Source organism: Sminthopsis crassicaudata, chromosome 1, assembly GCF_048593235.1.
Source record: "Sminthopsis crassicaudata isolate SCR6 chromosome 1, ASM4859323v1, whole genome shotgun sequence".
In the NCBI taxonomy this organism is placed as follows: Eukaryota; Metazoa; Chordata; class Mammalia; order Dasyuromorphia; family Dasyuridae; genus Sminthopsis; species Sminthopsis crassicaudata.
Genome location: NC_133617.1, coordinates 462,415,137 through 462,440,513, shown reverse-complemented (window position 1 = coordinate 462,440,513; position 25,377 = coordinate 462,415,137). Strand labels below are relative to the sequence as shown.

At 35.9% G+C, this 25,377-nt stretch overlaps 1 protein-coding gene across 1 annotated transcript; it reads left to right on the top strand.

Annotated features, from left to right (window-relative positions):
• Positions 1-205: 205 nt before the first annotated feature.
• Positions 206-18,664, top strand: LOC141550466 (uncharacterized). The gene is made up of 6 exons (XM_074281154.1): positions 206-346; positions 3,432-3,936; positions 4,846-4,934; positions 16,176-16,302; positions 16,739-16,822; positions 17,160-18,664. The coding sequence occupies exons 1-6, from the start codon at positions 206-208 to the stop codon at positions 18,572-18,574; spliced, it is 2,361 nt and encodes a 786-aa protein (XP_074137255.1). The 3' UTR covers positions 18,575-18,664.
• The last annotated feature ends 6,713 nt before the right edge of the window (positions 18,665-25,377 follow it).

The following is a 25,377-nucleotide window of genomic DNA, read 5'->3' as shown; positions in this document are numbered from 1 at the left end:
CACAACTAAAAACGATTAAATAGTTCAAATGCCTGTAGAAAAGGAAACTGAGGCCCACAGTGAGATAAAATGCAACTACTAATTTAGAATGAGCGCAGAGGCTGTAAATTTAGGTTTTTCACTCTATCTCCGCGATTCCGTACACTATTTCAAGGTTCAGAAGCGATTCTCTTAGCCCAGAGGGTTTGCCCACAGGATTCTGGGAATGGTCAATCTGAGAGAGTCTGCGCTGTCTAGACCGGTCTACGGAAGCCGGCTAGAGGATGTCGCCCTCAATCGACGCCATTACTGTAAATGTCGGATCAGGAACGGGCCCCCTGTTAAGTCAGAAATATCAGTATTACAGGTATTGGTGACGAAGGGGTCAGACCCTCCCCCTCTTTCTCCCCCGGCTCTTCGCTGGGCGTTCCCACTTAGCAGAGTCCCCGAGAGGAGCTCAGTCGTTCCACACTCGTGTGGTCTGTTTCTAGGTGCCTTGCTGTGGAGGGAACTGTGAGCGCGGGATTGGCTTTAGGAAGAGCGCTCCAGCAACTAACGGCGAAACTGCGCCGGCTACTTTTGTCTCCGCCTGCTTCCCGTACGTTTTCTTCCTCGCGTCCCCCTTGACCCTGTTCCAGCCAGGCTCATCCACCTGGTTCCCTGGAGCCCCTCCCCCTCTTCCCTTCTCTCTCCCCCCCACCCTCCACACCCCGGGACAGTCTGTGACTTCTAGCTTGGGGAGAAGAGGCGGGTGGGGGAGGGCAGCCCAGCCCAGCCTGGAGCACTTCTCTGTGATCGTTGGGTAGGTTTGGGGGGATGGAGTGGATATTTTTGCACCTGGATAGGGGGGAAAAAAAGCTACATTCTTATCTTGCCAGACTGGCAAAGAGATCTGTGACACAAAAACGTCCGACCTCTGCTCTAACTGGAATTGACCATTTCCTGTAATTATGAATATTTGAAAAAAACTTCTGACATGTTCCATAGGTTTGGCCAGATTGTCAAGTGTGACAGTTCCCCCTCCTCCCCCCCCAAAAAAGACAAAAGGACAGACTTCCAATCTGACCTGCCTCTCTTGCCATCCTCCCCACTCCCTTGTTGGGGACTTAAGCATACTTCTTTTTGCACATAGAAATACTTCATAAATGCTTGCTCTATCATCCGAGGACCTCTCTAATACCTTGGGTTCTCAGTTTATCAACTGTGGTTTTCAGGAACTCCATGCTTACTGTACAAAAATCACAGTCAGATATGGTCTAATAATGTCCTCCTCCATGATCAAGAGCTCTGAAAATTCCCTTAGATCTTTTATACTTCCATCTCTATCTCATTCTTTTCAACTTATTGTTTTTCTCTTCTTTCAGAAGTCTTCCCCGTCTGTTATTCCACTTCTCTGATGCATTCCCCCTTGGGGATGGCCTCTGTTTCCTTTTTTAAGAATCTCAAACCTCGGATTAGCTAATCCCACTAGTCTCCGCAAACCTTAGTCCTGGAAAAAGCCTTATCTATGCGGAGCCTGTGCCCTTTGCAGATGCTAGGTAATCTTTTTGCTTTGTATTGTAGAACTCACAATATCTGGTCCAAACCCTTTTCTTCACAAGCCACTGGATTGGGGCAGCTAGGTGGTGCAATGGGGGGGGGGGGGGGGGGAGGGGGAGGGACTTTGGACCTCAATTTAGTAAGATTTTGTTCAGATTCACTCTCAGTCTGTCTCTGCCTATATGACTGAGCACATTATTTAACCTTTTTTTTTTTTTTTTTGGCCTCAGTAGCCTCAATTGTAAAGCGTGAACAATACCTCCTTTCCAGGTTGGATCAAATGAGGTAATATGTGTAAAGTGCTTAGCATGGTGCCAACATTTTGTAGGAGACATACAAATGCTTATTGTGTTGCCTTCTCTTCCCTTACTGCCACCTGGTCTCTCTCAACAGAGTTCCCTACACATAGTACTCTTGACAAAAATCCACTTTCTACTTAAAAAAAATATTATTATAGCATTTTATTGACAAAACATTTGCTGGGTAATTTTTCAGCATTAACCCTTGCAAACATTTCTGTTCCAACTTTCCCCTCCTTCCCCCCACCCCCTCCCCTAGATGGCAGGTAGTCCAGTACATGTTAAATATATTAAAGTATATGTTAAATACAATTATGTAATTTCCCTTTTTTTTCCTGTTTTTGATTGTTTTAGCTTCAACTTTGTTTGACATCAGTGATTACTATCCCTGCTTTTTTCCCCTAATAAATTCTTCTCCTGATCCTTATTATGTTTCCAATCCCTGCTGACTTCTCTACTTTTCTTCTGCCTGCTGCCTTTCCTTGCTATCACTTAACCTCTTCCTCCATCCTTCTCTTATCTTCTTCCCCTGTTTCCTTCCCTTCTTTTTCTATTCCCATTAATCTACCCACCTTTTTCTAACCACTCCCCCCTTACCCTATTCCCTCCCCTCTTATTTTTTATAAATTTAGAAGACTTTTATATCTTTCAATATTTTTGTAGATCTTTTCCAATTGTCCCAGTAGGAACATTAACTATCTAACCCTAACTTTGTTTTTAACCACTCTAATTTGCCCCGAGGTACAATTTTGTCTTGTCTGTGGGAGTAATCTGGGGAACTGAGAATTTTTAACCTCCTCTGCCATCTTTCCAGAATCCCCTGACTCCTTTTTTTCCCATAAAATTATTTACTTGGAAATGACTAGTAAATCTAGGTATTTTTGGTAAAGGAGAATTTATTTGATTGTTGAGAAGAACATTTTTAGATGGATGGCTGTACATTATGTATTATTATTATTAAACAATTTTTCTTTTTATAAAGAACTAGGTTGTTTCATTGCAGGATAATGAAGATCAGATTTGAACTCGGGTCCTTCTGAATTCATGGCTGGTGCTCTATCCACTGCGCCACCTAGCTGCCCCCTCAAACCTGTTCTTTCTTAACAGTTTTCATAAATTAAACCTTTATTGAGTATTTAACAATATTCAAGGCATCATGTTTGGTACTGTGGCAAAGAAGATACAATCTCTTATCTTTTAGAATTTTATAGCTCAAGCTACCAAAAAAACCTTTTTTTTTTTTTTTTTTTTAGCTTTGAGTAACATGAATTAGTAGGAACAATGTTTAGATATATAATGGTGGCAGTGTGTGTATTTATTTCAGTATAAAGCTAAAGAGCATTGGTCTGGAGTCTGGAAGTATCCATGTTATTCAGTTTTCTTTTTATATTCAGATGATATTTGTTATGCCATGTACACATGGTTGGTAGAAGGAAACAATAGAGAACTCTTTAAAGTTCTGTAAACCAGAATGCATTATGTAACTGTGTCTACTCAGTTTGTAGGTAGTTTACATATTAAAATTCTCTTACTCTTTTTAGGAGATAGAAATCTGATAGTTTGACTGACATTTCTTGATTGTGATAGTTAACAATGTGGTATTTTTGCCCACAGCATCCCTCACGAATGTATGCAGGTATCCAGCCTGGATCTGAAGGGAACTGGATCCCTACTGGGGATGTACATGTCAAGTCCACTGTGATGGTCCCAGTTGGAGAGCTATTTTCACTGAATAAGATGACTATCTCTCTGAGTTCCCAAATTCTGGATGTACATAAACAAGATAATTTACTGAGAATAAATTTTCCCAGGGAACAGGCTAACATTCTAGAAAGAAAAAGATTTAATGCAGAGTCTTCTCGTCAGACTTTCAGATGTTTTCCATACCCAGAAAAGGCTGGACCCCGTGAAGCTGTGAACCAGCTTTGGGAACTCTGCTTTCAATGGCTGAGGCCAGATATTCACACAAAAGAACAGATCCTGGAGCTGCTGGTGCTGGAACAATTCTTGACCATCTTGCCCAGTGAGATCAGGATTTGGGTAAAGTCCCAGCATCCAGAGAACATTGAGGAGGTGGTCACCCTGGTAGAAGATTTGACCCAAATGCTTAAGGAGGATGGTGAGTTAATGAAGTTACTGTAAGAGAACAAAAGCTCTTCAGAGTGTGAGAAATAAGGATAGACATTCTAAGAAGAGGGGTTCTGAAGAAACAGTAGTGAAGAAAAAATAGGGAGAGTGAAAATCTCTGGATTGGAGGAATTAGCAAGTATGCACTATTTGGTTTCACTTCTGGTTTTCTCTCATGTTATCTAGCCTAAGTTGTTTCTTTATAACTTGACTTTATGCAGGCTACAAAATGGAAAAAATTCTTCATGGACTGACTGTTCATTGAGTTGTAGTGACAAGGGAAATAATGAAAGTAGTAAGCCTCTTATAAACTTTCACAAAAATTTCCTCTCAAGGTTTATGGCATTTCCATCCATCAACCAATCTTGATATTGGATTTAATAATAATTTTTATTTTTTAAAACAATTATTTTTAAGAACTCTTTGAGGCAAGAAAAATTGATATGATTATCCCAGTTTTAAAGATGAGAAAACTAAGGAATAGTATGCATAGCCAATTGGCTTGCTCTAATGGTTACATAAAAATTAAATTCTTGGATCCCAGGTCTTTTAACTTCCATCCTATACTCTTTTATCTAGGTCATATTTCCACCCTGGTGGAAGATATAAATTTTCTATGAAGCCATTTTCTATAAGAAACTCAGCAAAATTCATTTGATCTCATATTCTATAAGGAAATAAAAATTTCCTTCTGAAACCATGATGGATACCAAGAATTACACATTCCATATGATATATAATATTAGAAACAATCAGTGTGCAACCAGAATTCTGTCATTGGAAAATTGCTGTCATTGAAAAGACATTGTTAGAACTCTAGAGCTATATGTCGCACTGCCCTTCTCTCTGAATTGGTTAGGATCTGGGAGCTGATCCTATTTCCATCCTTTGTCCTCCCTAGCTTTGCATTCTCAGGATTCTGTCTTTCTCCAAGATAGGAACACAGAGAAAAGAGAAAAGCCTGCTGTGTTTCAAGTAGCCAGATGCCAGGTAAGTAGAATGTATTCTTCATTTTCAAAAATGCCATATTATTTCTCAATATATTCACTTTTCATTCCTTTTTTACTACTGCTTCTATGTCTAACCAAATCCTGTCCAGAGTTCTAAATATATTTTATTTTCTCCCAGGAGACTGAGTCTTTCCTAGTTGATGTTAGATTCAGTAGGGAATACATTCCACAACCTGGTGCCTTCTCTACTTAAACTGCACTCATTCTTTTATGTTTTTTAATTCAGTCCTATACTAGTCTGAGAAATACAAAAGAAATAGGAACTATAGAACTTGATGTCAAAAGACTTTCCATTCTTCTTAGAATAACAAGGCTGGTATTTGAGAAAGTAAAAGAGCAAGTGAAGTCCATGCCATATATATGTACCAAAATGTTTGTCATGGAAAACAAAACATGTAACTAACTGTTAAAGGAAGAAATCTAGTTTACTAAATTGTAAAAGTAAGTAACAGATTTAAAAGCACGTACTGGGACTGGGATCAACCTTCTATTTGGATTACAAAGACTAGAATGAAAATTAGCTAAGTGCTTAGTCATACTCAAGATATTATTTTTAGGAATATAACTTCATGTTACTGATGATATTCTAACCATGGTATGTGAAGAAAAAAAGGGTTATCCAGTTACTTGGTTATAAATACCAACAGATTTTTAAACATGTTTTCTGTATTAGACAATTGAAGAAATTTTGTTTTAGTTTCTGGGATTTCTCTTTCTCTTAAGATCTCTGTGCCATGCATAGACTTTGGGGATTTTCTTTTTCTCCAAAGTATTCAATAGATCATTATAAAAGCAGGAAGTTGAATGTTGGACTAATTAAATAACAGTTTTTGAAGTGTGTTAGAGCTTGTAGTACAACTCTATCATTTTACAGACTAAAGAGAATGAGCCTCAAAGATTATTATGATTTGTTAGAAAGAAACACCATTATCTATCAGTCTACTGAATAGGAGTACAAATTGTCTAGGTTGTGAAAATACTTTTTCAAAAACCATCAAAATCTTCAGATGCATATAGTTTGGAGATTCATTTGGCTGCCAAAGTGATTTTCCTAAGGCATGATTTGACCCTGTCATCTCTCTATTCAATAAATTTCAGTAGCTCCCTTCTGCCTTCAGGATCAAATCTCAAAATCTTTTGTTTAGTATTTAAAACTCTTCACAACCTGTTCCCTTCTTACCTTTCCAATCTTTTTGCATTTTACTTCCCTCCAATCATTTTTTTTGGTCTAGCTATATTTAGAATATGAAGCCATTACTTTTTCACACATTCTCATCTCTTGACTTTGTACCTTTACACTATTTTTCATGTCTAAAATGTTCTCATTGCCACCTCCTATTTTCCTGGCTTCCTTTAAGACCCAGTTCAAATCTCACCTTCTAAAGGGGACTTTTCTTATTCCCTCCTGCCACCAGTAACTTCCTTCCAAGGTTGTTTTCCATTTACTCTCTCTCTCTATATATCTTTAATGTACCTAACTATTGGTATGTTTTCTCTTCCATTAGGATGTGAGCTCTTTTGAGGGCAGGGATCATGTTTTTGCTTTCTTTGTATCCTTTTTGCTTAACACAATATCTAGCACACAGTGCTGAATAAATTCTTGCTGACTAGACTGATTGATTGACTGGTTTTTATTATATTTGAGGTTAAGAAATAACCAGCTTTCACTTGTTACTGGTGATAAGGGAAACCAAATTCATAAATAATCACTAAATTTTATTTTTGTCATTGAACTTCTATTGCTAGCCCTCCCCCCCCCTATTTTTTATACTATTTTACTTTTTCCAGTTACATGTAAGGATCATTTTTAACATTCATGTTTTATAAAGTTTTGAATCCTAAATTTTCTCTCTCTATCCCTTCTTTCTAAGATGGTGGCACTTTGATATAGGTTTTATATATATGTATATATATATATGTATATATATACAATCATGTAAAACCTATTTCCCCATTAGTCATGTAGTAGAAGAACATTTTGCAAATACTGTTACAGTTTGCAAAAGGAAAAGCCCATGGGGAAAAAAAAAAAAGCAAAAATAGCATACTTTGATCTGCAGTTAGACTCCATTTTGTCTTTCTTTGGATGTTTTTTTTATTAGAATTTTAGTAGGTTACAAAAATGGACTCTACCATAAATAGTAAAATGCTCAGAAAGATGAGGAGGTCAAAAGTCATCTACAAATTGAATAGTAAATCTTTGAAACATTCTAAAATCAGCTATATTAATAAAACACCTAGCTTTCAACTGAGATAATTTTAGCAAAGCTTTTGCTCAAGTATCGCATTGATCTTAAGGAGAAGATGAAGAGATGAATTTCATGTTAATGTAATCAGATGGATCCAGAACTAGTTTTATGGCCTAACTTAACATTAATAGTTAATAATTAACATTTTATATTATACATTAATTGATTTCATTAATTATAGTCAATAATAAATTATAATATTAAATAATGAAAAGTTAGTAAATAATAGTTAATAATGAGTTATAGTTTAATGTCAGTTTGGCGGGAGTGGAACACCCTGAGCATCTATTCTGGGCCGGGCCCTATGATGTTGAACATTTTTATCAATAATTTATATAATGACATAGATAGTTTACTTATCAAACCTGAATATAATACCAAGTTGAGAAGTTACTGGATCCAAATGGATTGCCAGGGTAGAGCATTAGGCTGAATTTAAGAAATGAAATTCAACATGAACAGATGTGAAATCTTATTCTTAGGTGTAAACAAATCAACTTCAGTATAAAGTGGGGAAGAAAATGGTTCGTCTGAAAAATATTCGATAATTTTAGTGGATTACAAGCTTAATGTGAGTCAGCAGTATGATGCAGCCATCAAAAAAAGACCATAGACTACAGTACTGAGGGAACTCACTTCTGGAAACAGGGAAGTAATAATTTCAGGGATTTCTCAGTTGATAAATAAAATCAGATGTTGGAAAAAGAGCTGCTCTAAATTGTGATTTGATTATCACAACAAAAGGATTTATTATCTTAGGTGTGTATAGTTTATGTAAATTTGATGTGTTACATTCTATGACTTCAACATATAGGTCATTCTTGTTCCTTTTTCTTTTAATTTTCCAATTAAAAAGTCAGTTTATTAAATTTTATTTTTTATTTTCAAAAAGAAATTAAATTAAAAAATAAAACAAGGGAAAAATAAACAAAACACTTAACTGCACATAATATAATTAGATCATTGTGAAAGTTTTCCTATTATTATGAACATTAGTATGGTCGGTATTTAATATAATCACAACTACTTGATGGTACTTTTGAGTTCTTGTGGCTGTAATAGCTTTTTGAGTGATGTTTACATTTCTATCCTGGCCCATTTCCAAAAAAGAAATGATATTAGAGATTTTTGTGATGGGTTAATTTTTCTCTTTTTGGGCTTATTTAAAAAAATATATTTTAAAAGATAGTCTCATTGGCCCTTGCCCTTCTCAGACCTCATCTGACATAAGCATTGCAGTTTAAGAAGGAAATGGATAAGTTGGAGAGTGTCCAGAAAACCGCAACTGGGCTGGTGAAGATCCTTGATTCTTGATTGTGGGAAGATTGGTTGAAGGAACTTGAAATATTTATGCTGGAGAGAAGAAAACACCTGAGACTGCTTCAAGTATTTGAAAACCTTTTAAGAAGGAGGGAACTAAATTTTCTTTCTTTGGTCCCAGAGGGCAGAACCCAGAGAAACTGGGACAAGTTGAAAAGAGGCAGATTTAGTCTTAAAGTCCAGAAAAGCTCCCTAACAATGAGAGCCAACCAAGAATGGAATGAGCTGCCTTGCAAGTGATGGTTGATCTCTCCCTAAAAGGTTTCAAGCAGAGACTAGATGACCACTTGTCAGATTATGTTAGAGTGGGATTCCTTTCACATCTAGATTGGAATAGATGAATTGCAGAGGTTCTTTCCAACTTTCAGATTCCTTGAATAAATAGTAGCATAAGATCTGTAGATGTGGGTGGGTTGGGAATCTTCAAATCTAGAGTTAGAAATTGTTGAAATTGCAGAACTATTTGAGCAAAATATGGTGCTATATTCTGGCACACACACACACAAACACATATGTGACATTTCTGTTGTTACCTGTGACAACTTGCTGATTTCTCCTAACTTTAATTTGCTATATGAAGAGTCCAAGTTTTTGAATGAAAAAGTTTGAGTCTTGGCTGTGATAACTTACTATACGTCTGATCCTAGATAAATTTATATGTTCTCGTTTTGGAATTTCAGTTGGGATTTCTAAGTAGAGGTGTTTTGTAGACAGAAATAGGAAATTGGAAGACAAGGAAAAAATTGCTCTTGGGGATATATTGTGCAGTAGGAAGTGCTGGATTTTGAATTAGAAAACCTGAGCTATTCCAGTGCTGTTATTATCTGGGTAATATTGGTCAAGTCACTTAACTATTTTGAGGTTCAGTTTCCATAACAGTAAAATGAGATAAGGTAGTAAATGATTTCTAAGTTTCCTTTTCTAAATTTGTGATCCTATAGGTTTAAAAAGCTCCACAGAAACTTGGTTGATTTTTCTTTCAGATTTCAGGTAGATTAGATCACTCACTTGTATATAGATGATAGTAAAAGGGTGTGAGCTACTCCAGCTAATGAGTAAAGCCAAAATTTTAAAGCATTTTATTTTTCTATCAGGGGTCATTGATATATAATATGTTTTTAAAAATTTGATTTCTAGGCTTTTTGAATCATCTAGTGCAACACTTTCATTTCATGGATGAGGAAATATATCCAGAGATCAGAAAAGTAAAGTGAGTAATGTTAGATCACTCAGATAATTAGTATTAGAACTGAAACCTAGAACCCACCTCAGTTGGCTACTAATTTAATGCTCTTTTCATTGTATTTTATTGTACAGGCCATAAATAAATAATTTTGTACCACAAACTAAATAGCACCTTTTTTCTTTAAAAAAGCAAATTTGGGAGCAGCTAGGTGGTACAGTGGAAAGAGTACCAGCACTGAAGTCAGAGTAAAACCCGAGTTCAAATCTGGCTCAGACACTTAACACTCCCTAGCTATGTGATCCTGAGCAAGTCACTTAACCCCATTTGCCTCCACAATAAATAAGCAAATTTGTGAAGTTGAGAAACTATAAAGTCATGGTGTTATATATTATCAACAAGGATTTCCTGAGTTTTTCTAGAAAGGAGTGGGCTGTTAGAAGTCAAGGTCAAACTAGAACCAGGATAAGAAGATACAACTTGGAGTTATAGGAACTTTCAACTGACTTATCTGAAGAAACAGAAAAATGAATAATAAAGTGAAAATACTATCACCATTTCTTGGAGGAGTTTTAACTAATGTAATAATTCCCATTAATGGGACCAAAAGTTCCCATTAACTCTTTCGGTTAGGAAATACTTTATCTCCTTGGCACACTTCTTGGTTTCCAAGGATGCCATTGTGTCTGAAGGGAGTGGGAGAAGTTGGAGCTATTCCACAACAAAGACATTGGGGGATGCATTGTGATTTAGTGAGAGCCAGACTTCCATTGAAGTAATCAGTGCTTGGCACATTTGTTTTTCATGTCCAGCTCTTTGTGACCCCATTTTGAATGGTTTTCCATTTCCTTCTCTAGCTCATTTCACAGAAGAGGAACTGAGGCAAATAGGGTTAAGTGACTTGCCAGCCAGTGTCTAAGGCCAGATTTTAATTCAGGAAAATTAGTCTTCCTGACTTCAGGTCCAGCACTGCGTCCACTATGTCATCTGGCTGCCCTCATCTTGGCACATAAGAAATACTTAATAAATATCTATTGATTTCAACATCACCAATAATCTGATCAGCCACAATAGGACATATTGTAACATGACTAACAGTGATGTCATTTTGGTTCTCTTCAAAAAAGAAGGACAACAACCAACCATTTATTGATTTAGCAGGGAAGAGGCTAATTTCTGTTATTCTATAATTGGTATTGTCTGACAATTGCTAGATTTTGGACTGTCTTTATTAAATTTGATGCCTATTTTTGCAATAGGGGAAGCATAGTACATATCCCAAGTTTTGCTGTTTACCTGAAATATGATTAGAGTGGAAAACCTTTAGTATATTGAGAGATACTTTTAGAGTATTTTTGGAAACTTTGGACATGCTGTGTCTAGTTGCAATCTGCTCTTATATAAGGGGTATATTGATGACATTTTGGCTCTCTGAAAGTTTTTGAAATGGTCTAGACCTTATATTAAACAACAAAGAATTGATTTATTTTTTCATTATGTTTGAAGTGGGGGAAAATTGAGGTTTGTCCAGGAGATGACATTGGAGAATATCGTATGGTTTGGGGACAACCAAGCACATATTGAGATTATATGGAAAGAGATGAGGAAGAAATGCCAATTGGGAAGTTGGCAGAATAGTATAGAAAATTCTAAACTTTTCATATCCCCATCCCCCACAAACAGGATAAAATTGTGCCTCAGGGCAAACTATGGTGGTAAAAAGAAATAAGAATTCCTCCTGGGACAATCTGGGGAGAGCCAAAGAAAGGCACTAAATTGGAGGTTTGGCCTAGGTAAAGTGTAAACACCTCTAAGCTAGTTCCACTGAAATAGCAAGGAGCCAGCCCTGGGGCTAGCTGGGTTGGGAAATAGCCTTGGTCTCAACCACTGGTATCTTCACCTCCCGCACAATATGGAGAATTGGGCAGCTGAGTTGGGGAAAATTAAAAGAATCTCTATTAGGGGCAGTTAGGTGGCGCAGTGGATAGAGCACCAGCCTTGAATTCAGGAGGACCCAAGTTCAAATCTGGTCTCAGACGCTTAACATTTCCTAGCTGTGTGACGCTGAGCAAGTCACTTAACCCCAGCCTCAGAAAAAAAAAAAAAAAGAATCTCTGTTGATAAGGAATTCAGGCCCAGTTGTGCTGTGAAATATACTTTGGCTGAAAAGGAACCAGTGCCTGGTAAGTGTAGAAGTGTTGCGGGCGTAGCCCCTTTAAGATTCCTTGTCTGATCTACCTTTGGGACAAGATCTGGTCAAAACCACCCTTTTATATTCCTAGGGGCAAAGATCCATATCTGAGCCAGTTTGGGCTTGTACCCACCCCTACCCCCACATCTGAGCTGGCTTGGATAACCCAACCCCCAACTATCTGCTCAGGTTTCCCCAAAACAGTTTCTTCCTTATCTGAAAAGCCTGCCAAAAAATCTGGCCTTCCAGGAATCAACCTGAGCTCTGCCCATTACATCTTCAAGCAGATAAAAACAGCAAAGCTAGTTTAGTCATCTTTGGTCAGAGAGTTGAAAGATGCCAGCCAAGTTGCTTTGCATCAGAAACCCTCTGTCCCTGCCGCTGCTGTTGGTATGTATCTTCCTCTCTCTAATGCCTTTTACTAACTAGACCTTAACCTTGCTTCCAAACCTTGCAGTAAACATCTTTTTACCCATCTAGGTTTTTGGCCTGTAATTTCATTTACAGGGGACTCTCACCGCCACTAGACCTAATTTAACTTTGTATCCTTGTGCCCAATCCTAAGGGGTTGCAGGGGAGCTCCATGTGACTCCCTGTACCCTGAATCCTGCCACTAGACCTTAATTAATCCTATTGAGGTATATACCTCACCATTAGGTATTTACCTCAATTATGAGGTTCCCTGTTACCTCATCATGTTACCTCATCTGAAGCAGTGGGGTGGGTACTTACAAGTGGGTGGAATTTTTTATTTTGGTTTCAGAACAGAGGGAATAACTAAAGGAGGATTTTAGTCTAGAGGCACCATTCCCACACTCCAGGGCCAGAAGTAATCATTCTAACAATCTGCTACTAATTTAAAAAAATAAAACCCATGAATAGGTAAAAGAGAAAGAACCCAAATCAGAGGGAATGGGAAGATCAAAATTCAACTTCAGCTGAAGATACTAAAGTAAAAAGAAAATCCTCTCCTATTGCAAATAGCAACATTGCCCAAAAAGAATTCAGAGAAGAACTCAAAAATGACTTTAAAAATCAAATGAGGGAAAACTAAAAAAACAAACAAAAAAAGAATCTGAGAGCAATAAGATTATGAAAATTATGTAAATTGCAAAAGGTGATACAAAGTTTTAAGGAAGAAAATGACTCCTTGAAAATTAGACTTGTGCAAGGGGAAGCCAGAGAAGTTAGAAAAGATCAAGAATTTACAAAGTAAAATATAAAGAGTGAAAAAATAGATGAGAATGTGAGAAAAATAAGAAAAACAGATCTGGGGAACAAATCTGGAAGAGAAAACAGAAATAATTGAACTACCTAAAAGCTATGATCAAAAAGAGATCTGGATTCAATAATACAGGAAATAATTAAAAGAAAATTATCCTGAAGCTTTAGAACCAAAGGGGAAAGTAGAAATAGAAAAAACCCACTAATCACCATCTGAAAAAGATTCTAATGAAAAAGCCTACATTAACGTCATAACCAAAATTCTGAAACCCCCAGATCAAAAAGAGAATATTACCAGCAACAAGGAAAAAACAATTCAAATACAGCAGAGCCACAGTTAGAATTATACAAAACCTAGTAGTTGCTATATTAAAAGACCACAAGTCTTGAAAAACTATCAAAGAACAAAAGAACTAGGGTTGTGACTGAAAATTACATACCTAGTAAAGTTAAGCATGATCCTGAATGGAAAAATTTTTTTAAAATTGATATTCAATGAATTGCCAGGCTTTCAGGATTTTGTTGCAAAAAACTCCTTGAACTTAATCGAAAATTTGACATGTAAAATCCAACATAAATATGAGCTAAACCTGAAAGACTAATTTCAAGGAACTCAATAAGAGCAAACTTTATGTTTTATTTGTAGAAATATACATATACATATATGTGTATATATATATGTGTGCATATATATATATATATATCAGTAATTGGGTAGTTCAAAAAGCTGAGTAAGATGTGATTCTAAAATAACAATGTAGGAAAAGGTTTAAAAAAAGTATCTTCTATGAATAAGATGCAAAAGCTAGAAGTGACAGAGGAATTAGATGGGGGAGGAGGGTTGGTAGTTTTGGAATTCTCACATCAGAATAGGTTAGAGAGGGAACAATTTGTATATATCTTAAAAGGTATAAAAGTTCTAAATTTATAAACAATAATAAGGTAAGGGGAGGTAGTTGGAGAAAGATGTATAAATAAATGGGAATAGGAAAAAAGAGGGACAGAAAAAGTATGGGGAGAGGATAAGGGAAAGATCCTGGAAGTGGGGAGGTTAAGTAATAGCAAGGCAAGATAGCAGATTGAAGTAAAGCAGAGGAATTAGTAGGCATAGGAAATAAGAGATACACACAAACATAAAGACAATGATCAGGAGTAAAACTTAGGAAAACCTAGGGCTAGGAATCACTGGTTTCAGACAAAATTAAAACTAAAGATGATTGTCTACTTACTGGTTTTTTTGTCTTTTTTGATTGAAAAAGGAAAATAGGGAAACTACATTGTCCGCTATATTAATATTTTTAGGTTACTTAAAATAACTAGATAGTATAAGATTGAAATATTGCTGTGGTAGAGGAAGTGATGAGTTGGTGGATTTAGAAAAATATGGAAAAACTTAAACTTCTGAAGGATGATGTTATTTACCTTCAGAGAAATAGGACTTTACAAACAAAGAACAGCCTAACATAGATATACATGCTTATGATTATATCTATGCTTAATTGTAGCTTTGTGGGGGAGGGAGACGAGGAAAAGGGAAAAAAATAAAAAGTACACAGCAGAGAACAGAAGAAAACATACATGGAAGAAAAGATGGACAGCTCTGGACACAATATGTTGTATTTATCATACGATTTCTTGAAAGGGAAATTTATCATCTTATATTTTAAATTTTCTCATGTTCTGTGCATGTGGGAATTTTTTCTTTTTATATTTTGCTTGTTTTTCTATTTTGAAATTTAAAAAAATGAGGAAAAAGTTCTTGCTTGATCAGAATTCCTTATTAATGGAGAGATTATTAAGACACAGAGGATGATAGTAGTAGAAAGAAATATATGAGTATATATTTACCATTTGTTTCAGTTGTGTTTGAGTTGTGTAGAACAAGGATTTAGATGGAGGCGACTGGAGGCGACGGAGGGTAACTAGAATTGAGGAAAGAAATTAATAGAGAGTAACTTAATTTTTAGTCATGAAGGAAACATAATTTTTGATCTGTTCCTTAGATTTTTGGTGGGGTCAATTCTCCTAGAGCCTCCACAGCTGTGGATCATAACATCTGAAAGAGTTGCAAGGCAGCCTTTGCTGACACAGGTGTTGTGGACTGGAAATGAGATAAATTGGAGGCAGAGGGAAGAGGAGAGAGGTCAGACAACGCAATGATCTCTCAGTCAGAGAGGTCAGAGAGCAGTAACTGCCTCTCAGTCTCCTTCTATCATCCTCTCACAAGAGGAGATCCATTCTGGGTTGGATCTCCAGCAGCCACTGTCAGGTGGCTCCTGTGTATTCCAACAGGGTGGGAATGTATTAACATTGTATTAATAATATTAACCCTGGCAGAAATGGGAAAATTTGAGAAAAGCTTCTTGTTGATAGGAGCAGAATTATGAATGAAAAGTGTTTTAATGACCATACAGTGTATTTTGTAATTAGAAAACAATCAGAAATACTGATAACATTGGAGGAATGAATGATTATGTTGGAAAACAAATGATCTTTTATTAACATTGGAGGATTGTAGCTTTGTGGTATTTAATTGGAAATTAATATTGAGGGTGAAATTGATGTTAGTGTTAACCACGGCCATCTTAGGGTGAGTTTAATTCATTCTTTGGGTTTTAGAGAAAGTGAATGTCTCATTTAAAAATCATCCTTTCTCCTTGGAAAGGAGGTAATAAGAGTGGACTTAAGCAAATGAACAGGATGCTGTATGTCCCAAGGGGACCCTTGAATTGCTATTCTTGTTGCTACAATAATTTCTAATTATTAGAAATAAGTTCCCATTTTCTTAACAGGATTTAGTGCTTCTCAATAAAATTTTAAGTTCCATAAAAGTATGAAGCACATCACATTCTTCTGTGAGACTCCCTACCTTTCTACCACAGTTCTGATATGTGATGTATATGGTAACTACCTATAGTAGGTTACAAATTATATAGAATTACTCTGCTGTTTTATCAGTGTCTTACACACTCTTCATTTCTTTGTTGTGGCCAGCCTCATCCCTATAAGTAGGGAGCTAAATAGCTGGCAAGCAGATATGTGTTTGTGTTTCAGGAATCAGTGACATTCAAGGATGTAGTTCCAGACTTCACTTGGGAAGAACTGGTACAACTGGACCCTGTTGAGCAGAACCTATACAGAGATGTGTTGCTGGAGAACTACAGGAACTTGGTTTTTCTTGGTAAATTTCCCCCGTATATCTCAGAATCACTAATTTTTAAAGACTATGGGCTTTGAAAGTATCACAGTGAATTTATTTGATGTAGAAATCAGAGAATCTTGATTTTTTTTGTATTTTAGAATTGAAAACGAGGCAGTTTCTTTCCCCCTTTACTAGTCTGGATACTGTCCTTTTCCATTTCTTTGCCTTTTTGTGTTCAGATTTTCTGCTAAGAACCCAGTAAAATAATTTCATAGGTGGAAGATTTGTATTATCCTCAGTCCTTGTGGCCCATTCTCCTGTATTTTATGAGGATATAACACTGAGTACTTTTGAAGTTCTTTAAATTGTGGCTAACATATGCTACCCTCTCTAAATATGTAGAGTCTTGGATTATATTTTGGAATGATTTTTCTACCACAAAAATATGCATTTCACTTTACTTTTCCATGAACAGGTCTTTCAGCTTCTAAGCCAGAAGTAATCTCCCAGTTGGAACATGGGGAAATGCCATGGATGCTAGAAAGAGAACCCCCCAGAGGTATTTGTCTATTTGAGTAAATGAAAAACTAGCAGACAATAATTTATTGTAAGCAACAGCTCATTTTGTTGGTCAGAGAAAAAAAAAACCTTGGAAATGTTGATCCAAGAAACTCTTAAAAACCTTTAAACTATTGACAAGGACTGAGAGAAACTTCTATTCCTCACCTAGAAAATGCTGATTACATTTATACTACCTATTTCACAGGGTTGTTATGAGAAAAATGTATTGTTAACCTTAAAGCAGCTACAGAAATATGAACTATTTCATCAGGGGTAATTTTTTAATCTTACTTTGTTTTTCCATTTCCACTGCAACAGTTTCTTTCTTCTTTCAGATTCAGTCATTATTCCTGAAGCCAAGGCATCATTTGAAAAGTGGGAAACATCTGTGGAAAGATCACCTCAGGAAGCAATAGTGGAAAGACCCAGAAAACATATTTCTTGGAACTTCAAACTGAAAGAAGCTTTTCACTGTTATGGCAGATTAGTCAGGCAGCAAGGCCACCATAAGCATTTGGAGCAAGAAACTGTTATACATGAGGAAATTTCCAGTAATGAGAAAGACTTTGAGAATGATGAATTTGAGAGAAGTTTCAACCTGAGGCCTGTCTTAGATACAGAACAAATTCCTATAGTAAAAAACATGTATAAATATGATATATATGGAAAGAACATCAAAAATAATTTAGGGCTACTTAAGTATCAAAAGATCCAACCAGGAAAGAAACCTTTTGTATATAAAGAATGTGAAAAAGCCTTTAGTCACATTTCACAACTTAATCTTCATCATGACCATCATTCTGGTGAAAAACCCTGTACATGTAATGAATGTAGGAACATTTTTACCAAGTGGGTAAACAGTGCTGAACATCAGAGGATTAATTCTGAAGAAAACTTAAATCATTATAAATATAATGAGTGTAGTAAAGTCTTTACTAAGAGGTTAAATCTTATTCAACATCAGCAAATTCATTTTGGAGAGAAACCTTTTAAATGTAAAGAATGTGGGGAAACCTTCAAATGGATTTCACAATTTAATGTTCATTGTGCCCGTCATTCTGTTGAAATTCCCTTTACATGTAGTGAATGTGGGAAAGCCTTCATCAAGTGGGCAAATTTTACCGAACACCAAAGAATTCATTCTGGAGAGAAACTTTATAAATGCAATGAATGTGGGAAAGTCTTTACTAAGCAATCTAACCTTATTCAACATCAGCATACTCATATTGGGTTGAAACCATTTAAGTGTAATGAATGTGGAAAAGACTATAGCTACATTTCACAACTTAATCTTCATCAAAGAATTCATTCTGGAGAGAAACCTTATAAATGTAATGAATGCGGGAAATCCTTTACCAAGCAGTCAAACCTTACTCAGCATCAGCATACTCATATTGGATTGAAACCATTTAAGTGTAATGAATGTGGAAAAGACTATAGCTACCTTTCACAACTTAATCTTCATCAAAGAATTCATTCTGGAGAAAAGCCCTATAAATGTAATGAATGTGAAAAAGCCTTTACTAAGCGAGCCAATTTAAATCAGCATCAGAAAATTCACTCTGGAGAGAAACCATATAAATGTAATGAATGTAATAAAGCCTTTACCAAGCAGGCAAACCTGACTCGACATCATAGAATTCATTCTGGAGAAAAACCCTATAAATGTAATGAGTGTGGCAAAGCATTCACCCAGAGAACACATGTTACTCAACATCAGAAAATTCATATTGGAAAGAAACATTATTGAAAGTATTGATGATCAGAAAAGTTTCAATCTGAGAACACATTTTAATCTGTATAAAAGAAATTGTAATAAAGGGAAATTTTGTAAATACAACGACCTGTGATTTTTTTTTCTTTCAGATTTCTTGTTCTTTTCAGAATCATAGGCTATCAGACTCTACAATTTAAACTATGTTCTTAGTTCAGTTGCCTTGGGCCAAGTAAAATAAGATTCATAACCAAATTATAGAACCAAAGAGCTAGCCATTACTTTAAAGGCTATTCCATTCTATCTACCTAGCCAGGGATTCTTTTTACAGCATCCCTTACAAGTGGGTTTTCCATCTTCATGCAGATCTCTAATGAGAACACATTGTCTTCCAAGGTAATTTATTCTACTTTTTGTTAACTCTTGTCATTAAGAATTTTTTTTCCCTTGAGGCAATTGGGGTTAAGTGACTTGTCCAGGATCACACAGCTACGAAGTGTTAAGTGTCTGAGGCCAGATTTGAACTCAGGTCCTCCTGACTTCAGGATCATTAAGAATTTTTATGTCCTCCAAATTTAAATCTGGCTTTTTGTAGTGTTCACCCATTTCTCTCAATTCTGCCAGATGGGGCCAAGGAAAATAACAGATCTTTCATTTATATGATAACCTGTCAGATGTTAGAAAGACAATTATGTTCCTTCCATGTCTTAATTTCCTCTGATTATATGTACCTATTTCTTCTAATCAGCCCTTGTCTGGACATTTTCCAATGTTCTTACTCTCCTATATTCATGCTCTACTAGAAAGTTTCCTTATATCTATTTCTAAAACTGTCATCTAAATATTAATTGACCAAGACACAATGTAATGTAACTATTACTTGTTCTGAATATTTTGTATCTCTTAATGCAGACTTGAGTAGAACTGAAGAATCCTATGAGTAGAAAGAGGACATTATTTTGATTTGATTGAATTAACTCAATATAGATTCTGTAGAAATCCTGTAAAGTACAACACACAGTAAATAGAACAAGGTATCCATGCCATGGCCTATCTTCTGTCAATGAAGAATTCTGACAAGTTTTTGGAGTTGTTTGCTTCAGGGGAAGCTTTTTTCTGAGTGATTTGCAAACTGAATTATCCAATGGGTGAACTCTAGAGAAATGGTTTACTTATGTTGTTGACACTGGGAAATGTGGACCTAGTTATCAATACCTGTAAGTTTGACAGTAGTGGAAATATTAAAAGTACCTGTTACAGCCCTTTCCATCTAGTCTCCTTTGTGTTTCTTCTAAGACCAACATCCTGGTTTCAGACAGTAGAGTAGTGTAATGGGTCAGAACTCTGGAGAAAGGTGTTAACTCAGTGGAATTGATAAGAAAAATGGCTATCTAGTTTAGCATGGTGATTAAGAGTTCTCTAGTTCAGTATGATTAATTTAATTTTATAACAAATAATGGTTCCTAGTAATATAATAATTGGTTTTTCTCAATATGATGAATTGATTTAATTGTAATAGAGACAATAGGGACAAACAGCCACAGAAAAGAAGACTTGAGCAGCCTCTTAGTAGCTCTCTTGCTTCCTGCATTCCTCCACTAAGAAGACCTTGACCCATTGAAAGTCCCTTAGAAAGCTAGCAGGGCCCCAGATAAGGAGACAGACTGTGAAGGAGACAATATTTGCTCGGCCTATCCAAGAGCACTGAATGTCTTTCCAATTATTTAAATCTGACTTTATTTTTGTGGCAAGTGTTTCGTAATTTTGCTCATATAATTCCTGACTCTCCTTTGGTAGATATATTCCCAAATATTTTATACTGTCGACCGTTATTTTGAATGGAATTTCTCTTTGTATCTCTTGCTGTTGGATTGTGTTGGTAATGTATAAAAATGCTGAAGATTTATGTGGATTTATTTTGTATCCTGCAACTTTGCTAAAGTTCTGAATTATTTTTAATAGCTTTTTAGCAGAGTCTTTGGGGTTCTCTAAGTATACCATCATGTCATCTGCAAAGAGTGATAGTTTGATTTCCTCATTACCTACTCTAATTCCTTGAATCTCTTTCTCAGCTCTTATTGCCGAGGCTAGCGTTTCTAGTACAATGTTGAATAGTAATGGTGATAGTGGGCAACCTTGTTTCACTTCTGATCTTACTGGGAAAGGTTCCAGTTTATCGCCATTACATATGATGTTTACTGATGGTTTTAAATATATGCTCATTAATTTAAGGAATAGTCCATTTATTCCTATACTCTCAAGTTTTTTTAGTAGGAATGGATGTTGGATTTTATCAAATGCTTTTTCTGCATATATTGAGATGATCATATGGTTTTTGTTAATTTGGTTATTGATGTAGTCAATTATGCTAATAGTTTTCCTAATATTGAACCAGCCCTACGTTCCTGGTATAAATCCCATTTGGTCATAGTGTATTATTCTGGGGATGATTTTCTGTAGTCTTTTTGCTAATATTTTATTTAAGATTTTAGCATCAATATTCATTAGGGAGATTGGTCTATAATTTTCTTTCTCAGTTTTCAGCCTACCTGGTTTAGGTATCAGTACCATGTCTGTATCATAAAAGGAATTTGGTAGAACTCCTTCAATCCCTATTTTTTCAAATAGTTTATATAGCATTGGAGTTAGTTGTTCTTTGAATGTTTGATAGAATTCACATGTAAATCCATCTGGTCCTGGGAGTTTTTCTTAGGGAGCTGGTTAATAGCCTGTTCTATTTCTTTTTCTGAAATGGGACTATTTAGAGTACTTACTTCTTCCTCTATTAATCTGGGTAAGCTATATTTTTGAAGGTATTCTTTCATTTCATTTAAGTTATCGAATTTATTGGCATAAAGTTGAGCAAAGTAGCTCCTAACTATTGTTCTAATTTCCTCTTCCTTAGTGGTGAGTTCTCCCTTTTCATTTTCAAGACTAACAATTTGCTTTTCCTCTTTCTTTTTTTTAAAATCAGATTTACTAAGGGTTTGTCTATTTTGTTGGTTTTTTCATAGAACCAACTCATAGTTTTATTAATTAATTCAATAGTTTTTTTTACTTTCAATTTTATTAATCTCACCTTTTATTTTTAGAATTTCAAGTTTCGTGTTTGTCTGGGGGTTTTTAATTTGTTCCTTTTTTAGCAATTTTAGTTGTAAGCCCAATTCATTGACCCTCTCTTTCTCTATTTTATGCAAGTAGGCCTCTAGAAGTATAAGACTTCTCCTTATTACTGCTTTGGCTATATCCCACACATTTTGGTATGATATCTCATTATTGTCATTTTCTTGGGTGAAGTTATTAATTATGTCTATGATTTGCTGTTTTACCCAATCATTCTTTAGTATAAGATTATTTAGTTTCCAATTATTTTTTGGTCTATTTTCCCCTGGCTTTTTATTAAATGTAATTTTAATTGCATTGTGGTCTGAAAAGGATGCATTTACTATTTCTGCCTTACTGCATTCGATTTTGAGGTTTTTATGTCCTAGTATATGATCAATTTTTGTACAGGTTCCATGAACTGCTGAGAAGAAAGTGTACTCCTTTCTGTCTCCATTTAGCTTTCGCCAAAGATCTATCATATCAAACTTTTCTAGTATTCTGTTTACCTCTTTGACTTCTTTCTTATTTATTTTGTGGTTTGATTTATCTGGTTCTGAAAGTGCAAGGTTGAGATCTCCCACTATTATAGTTTTGCTGTCTATTTCTTTTTGCAGCTCTCTTAATTTCTCTTTTAAGAATTTAGATGCTGTATCACTTGGTGCATATATGTTTAATAGTGATACTGCTTCATTATCTATGCTATCCTTTAACAGGATATAATGCCCTTCCTTATCTCTTTTAATTAGATCAATTTTTGTTTTTGCTTGATCTGAGATGAGGATGGCTACCCCTGCTTTTTTAGCTTCACCTGAAGCATAGTAGATTCATCTTGCTCCACCCTTTTACTTTTATTTTGAATGTATCACCATTTCAGGTGTGTTTCCTGTAAACAACATATAGTAGGATTCTGGCTTTTAATCCAGTCTGCTAACTGCTTCCTCTTTATGGGGGAGTTTGCCCCATTCACATTTATGGTTAGAATGACTAATTCTATATTGCTTGCCATCCTGTTAACCCTTGCTTATGCTTTTCTCCTTTCCTTCCCCCTATCCAGTATTAAACTTGTGAACACCACTTGCTTTTCACAGCCCTCCCTTTTTAGTATCTCTTCTCCACCTTAAAGTTGCTCTTCCTATTTTACCTCTTTTTCTCACAATTTCTGTATTCCCTTCCCCTTAGCTTACTCCTTCCCTCTCACTTTTCAATGAAGTGGAAGAAGTTTCACCATAAATCGAATATTTCTATTGATACACACTATGTTCATCCCCCTCCTTTCTTTCTCTCAGATATAATAGGTTACCTTTGCCTCTTCATGAGATGTAGTACCATCACTTTACCCTTTTTTATGATATAATTTCCTTTTCACCTCTAGTTTCTAGGACAAATTATACATGTGTTCTTTACATATCTTTATGGCAGAAACATAGTTCTCAAGATTTCTTTTTACCTTTTTAGAAATCTCTTGAGATCTGTATTTGAAGATCAAACATTTTGTGTAGATCTGGTTTTTTCATCAAGAATAGATGGAATTCATTTATTTCGTTAAATGTCCATCTTCTTACCTGGAAAACGATGCTCATTTTTGCTAGGTAAGTTATTCTTGGCTGCATACCAAGTTCCTTAGCCTTTCGGAATATCATATTCCAGGCCCTTTGTTCTTTTAATGTAGACGCTGCTAGATCCTGGGTTATCCTTATTGTGGCTCCTCCATATCTGAATTGCTTTTTTCTAGCAGCTTCCAGTATTTTTTCCTTCATGTGATAGTTCTTGAACTTGGCCAGTATATTTCTTGGTGTTTTGATTTTAGGGTCCCTTTCAGTAGGTGATCAATGAATTTTTTCAATGTCTATTTTACCCTCTGTTTCCAAAACGTCTCTCTTTGATAATTTCCTGGAAAATAGTGTCCAAGCTCTTTTTTTCCTCACATTTTTCAGGGAGTCCGATTATTCTCAAATTGTCTCTCCTGGATCTGTTACCCAGGTCTTGACATTCTTTTCAATTGTTTCGTTTTTCTGATTTTGCTTGACTACTTCTTGGTTTCTCCCTTGAGTCATTCATTTCTACTTGTTCCATTCTAATTTTCAGTGATGTATTTTCTTCACTTACTTTTTTTATATCTTTTTGTAATTGTCCAATTGAGTTTTTATCTTCTATGGAATTTTTTTTCCATTTCATCCATTTTATTTTTTAGAGAGCTGTTTTCTTTTTCCAGCTCACTAATCCTGTTTTCCTTGGAGTTGTTTACCATTTCTAATTCACTAATTTTATTTCTCAATGATTTGATCTCTTCATCCACTCTGGATAACTTCTCCAGGCTCTCTTGCCAAGCTTCCCTTTCCTTTTCCCATTTCTCTTTTAGCTCTCTTCTGAGAGCCTTTTTGATTTCCTCTATGAGATTCTTTTATATTGAGGAGCAGATCATATCCCCCTTAGGGGATTCCTCTGGAGACAATCTGCTTTTGGTCTCCTCAGTATTTGAAGTCTGCTCTCTCTCCATACAGAAGCTGTCAATGGTTAAGAGTCCTTTTAAATTTTTTGTTCATTTTGTCAGAGCGGGAAATTGAAGAAAACAAATTGACAAGAGAAACAATTGGTCTGTTTCTGGCGGGGGATTGGGCTGGATGGTGTTACTAGGCTTCCTCTACAGACTGCGGGAGACAGCAGCAAGGCACTTATAGGACAGCGATGACTGCGCTGTGTCTGTGCTCTAAGACTCTTAAGAACCTGCTGAGTTATTCTGGGTGGGGATGGGGGTGGCCAGGTCCCAAGAGATGCTAGCTTTCCAGGGTTTTATTCTTTACCTCCGGTGTTTACACCTTCTCCTCTGCTCCTGGCTTGCTGCCAAGACAGAACATCCACCCTGGGGTAAAATTATTTTTGCTGAAATGAAAGAGATAGCACCCCTCCCCCCTCTGGTCCAGGCTGTGTGAGCTTCCTTTCTCACTCTGGCTGCCTGCCTTCAGTCTGCACCCAGTCTGTTCGACCCTCCCCCGAGCAAACACAGACCTTCTCTGGCGAATTTCAAGGATGTCTTCTATTGGTGATTATTTGTGGGTTTCTTTTCCGGTCAAGCATTAATTCCGAGGCTTGTCATGAAGTAAGTCCTGAGAGAAAACGCGGAGCTGAAGCAGCTGTCTGCCTCCATGCCGCCATCTTGGCTGGAAGTCTCTCTAAGCTAGTGTTTCTAATAAATATTGAATAGTAATGGTGATAGTGGGCAAACTTGTTTCACTTTTGATTTCATTGGGAATGGTTCCAATTTGTTACCATTACCTATGATGCTTATTGATGGTTTTAAATAGATGCTACTGACTATTTTAAAGAAAAGTCCATTTATTCCTAGACTCTCTAGTGTTTTTAATAGGAATAGGCATTGAATTTTATCAAATGCTTTTTTCTACATATATTGAGATGATCATATGGTTTTTGTTAATGTGGTCATTGATATAGTCAATTATGCTTATAGTTTTCCTAATACTGAACCAGCCTTGCATTCCTGGTATAAATCCTATTTGTTCATGGTGTATTATCATGGAGATGATTTTCTGTAATCTTTTTGCTAAGATTTTATTTAAGATTTTTGAATGAATATTCATTAGGGAGATTGGTCTATAATTTTCTTTCTTTGTTTTTGTCCTACCTGGTTTAGGTATCAATACCATATCTATGTCATAAATCATAAGAGGAATTTAGTAGGACTCCTTCATTCCCTATTTTTTCAAATAGTTTATATA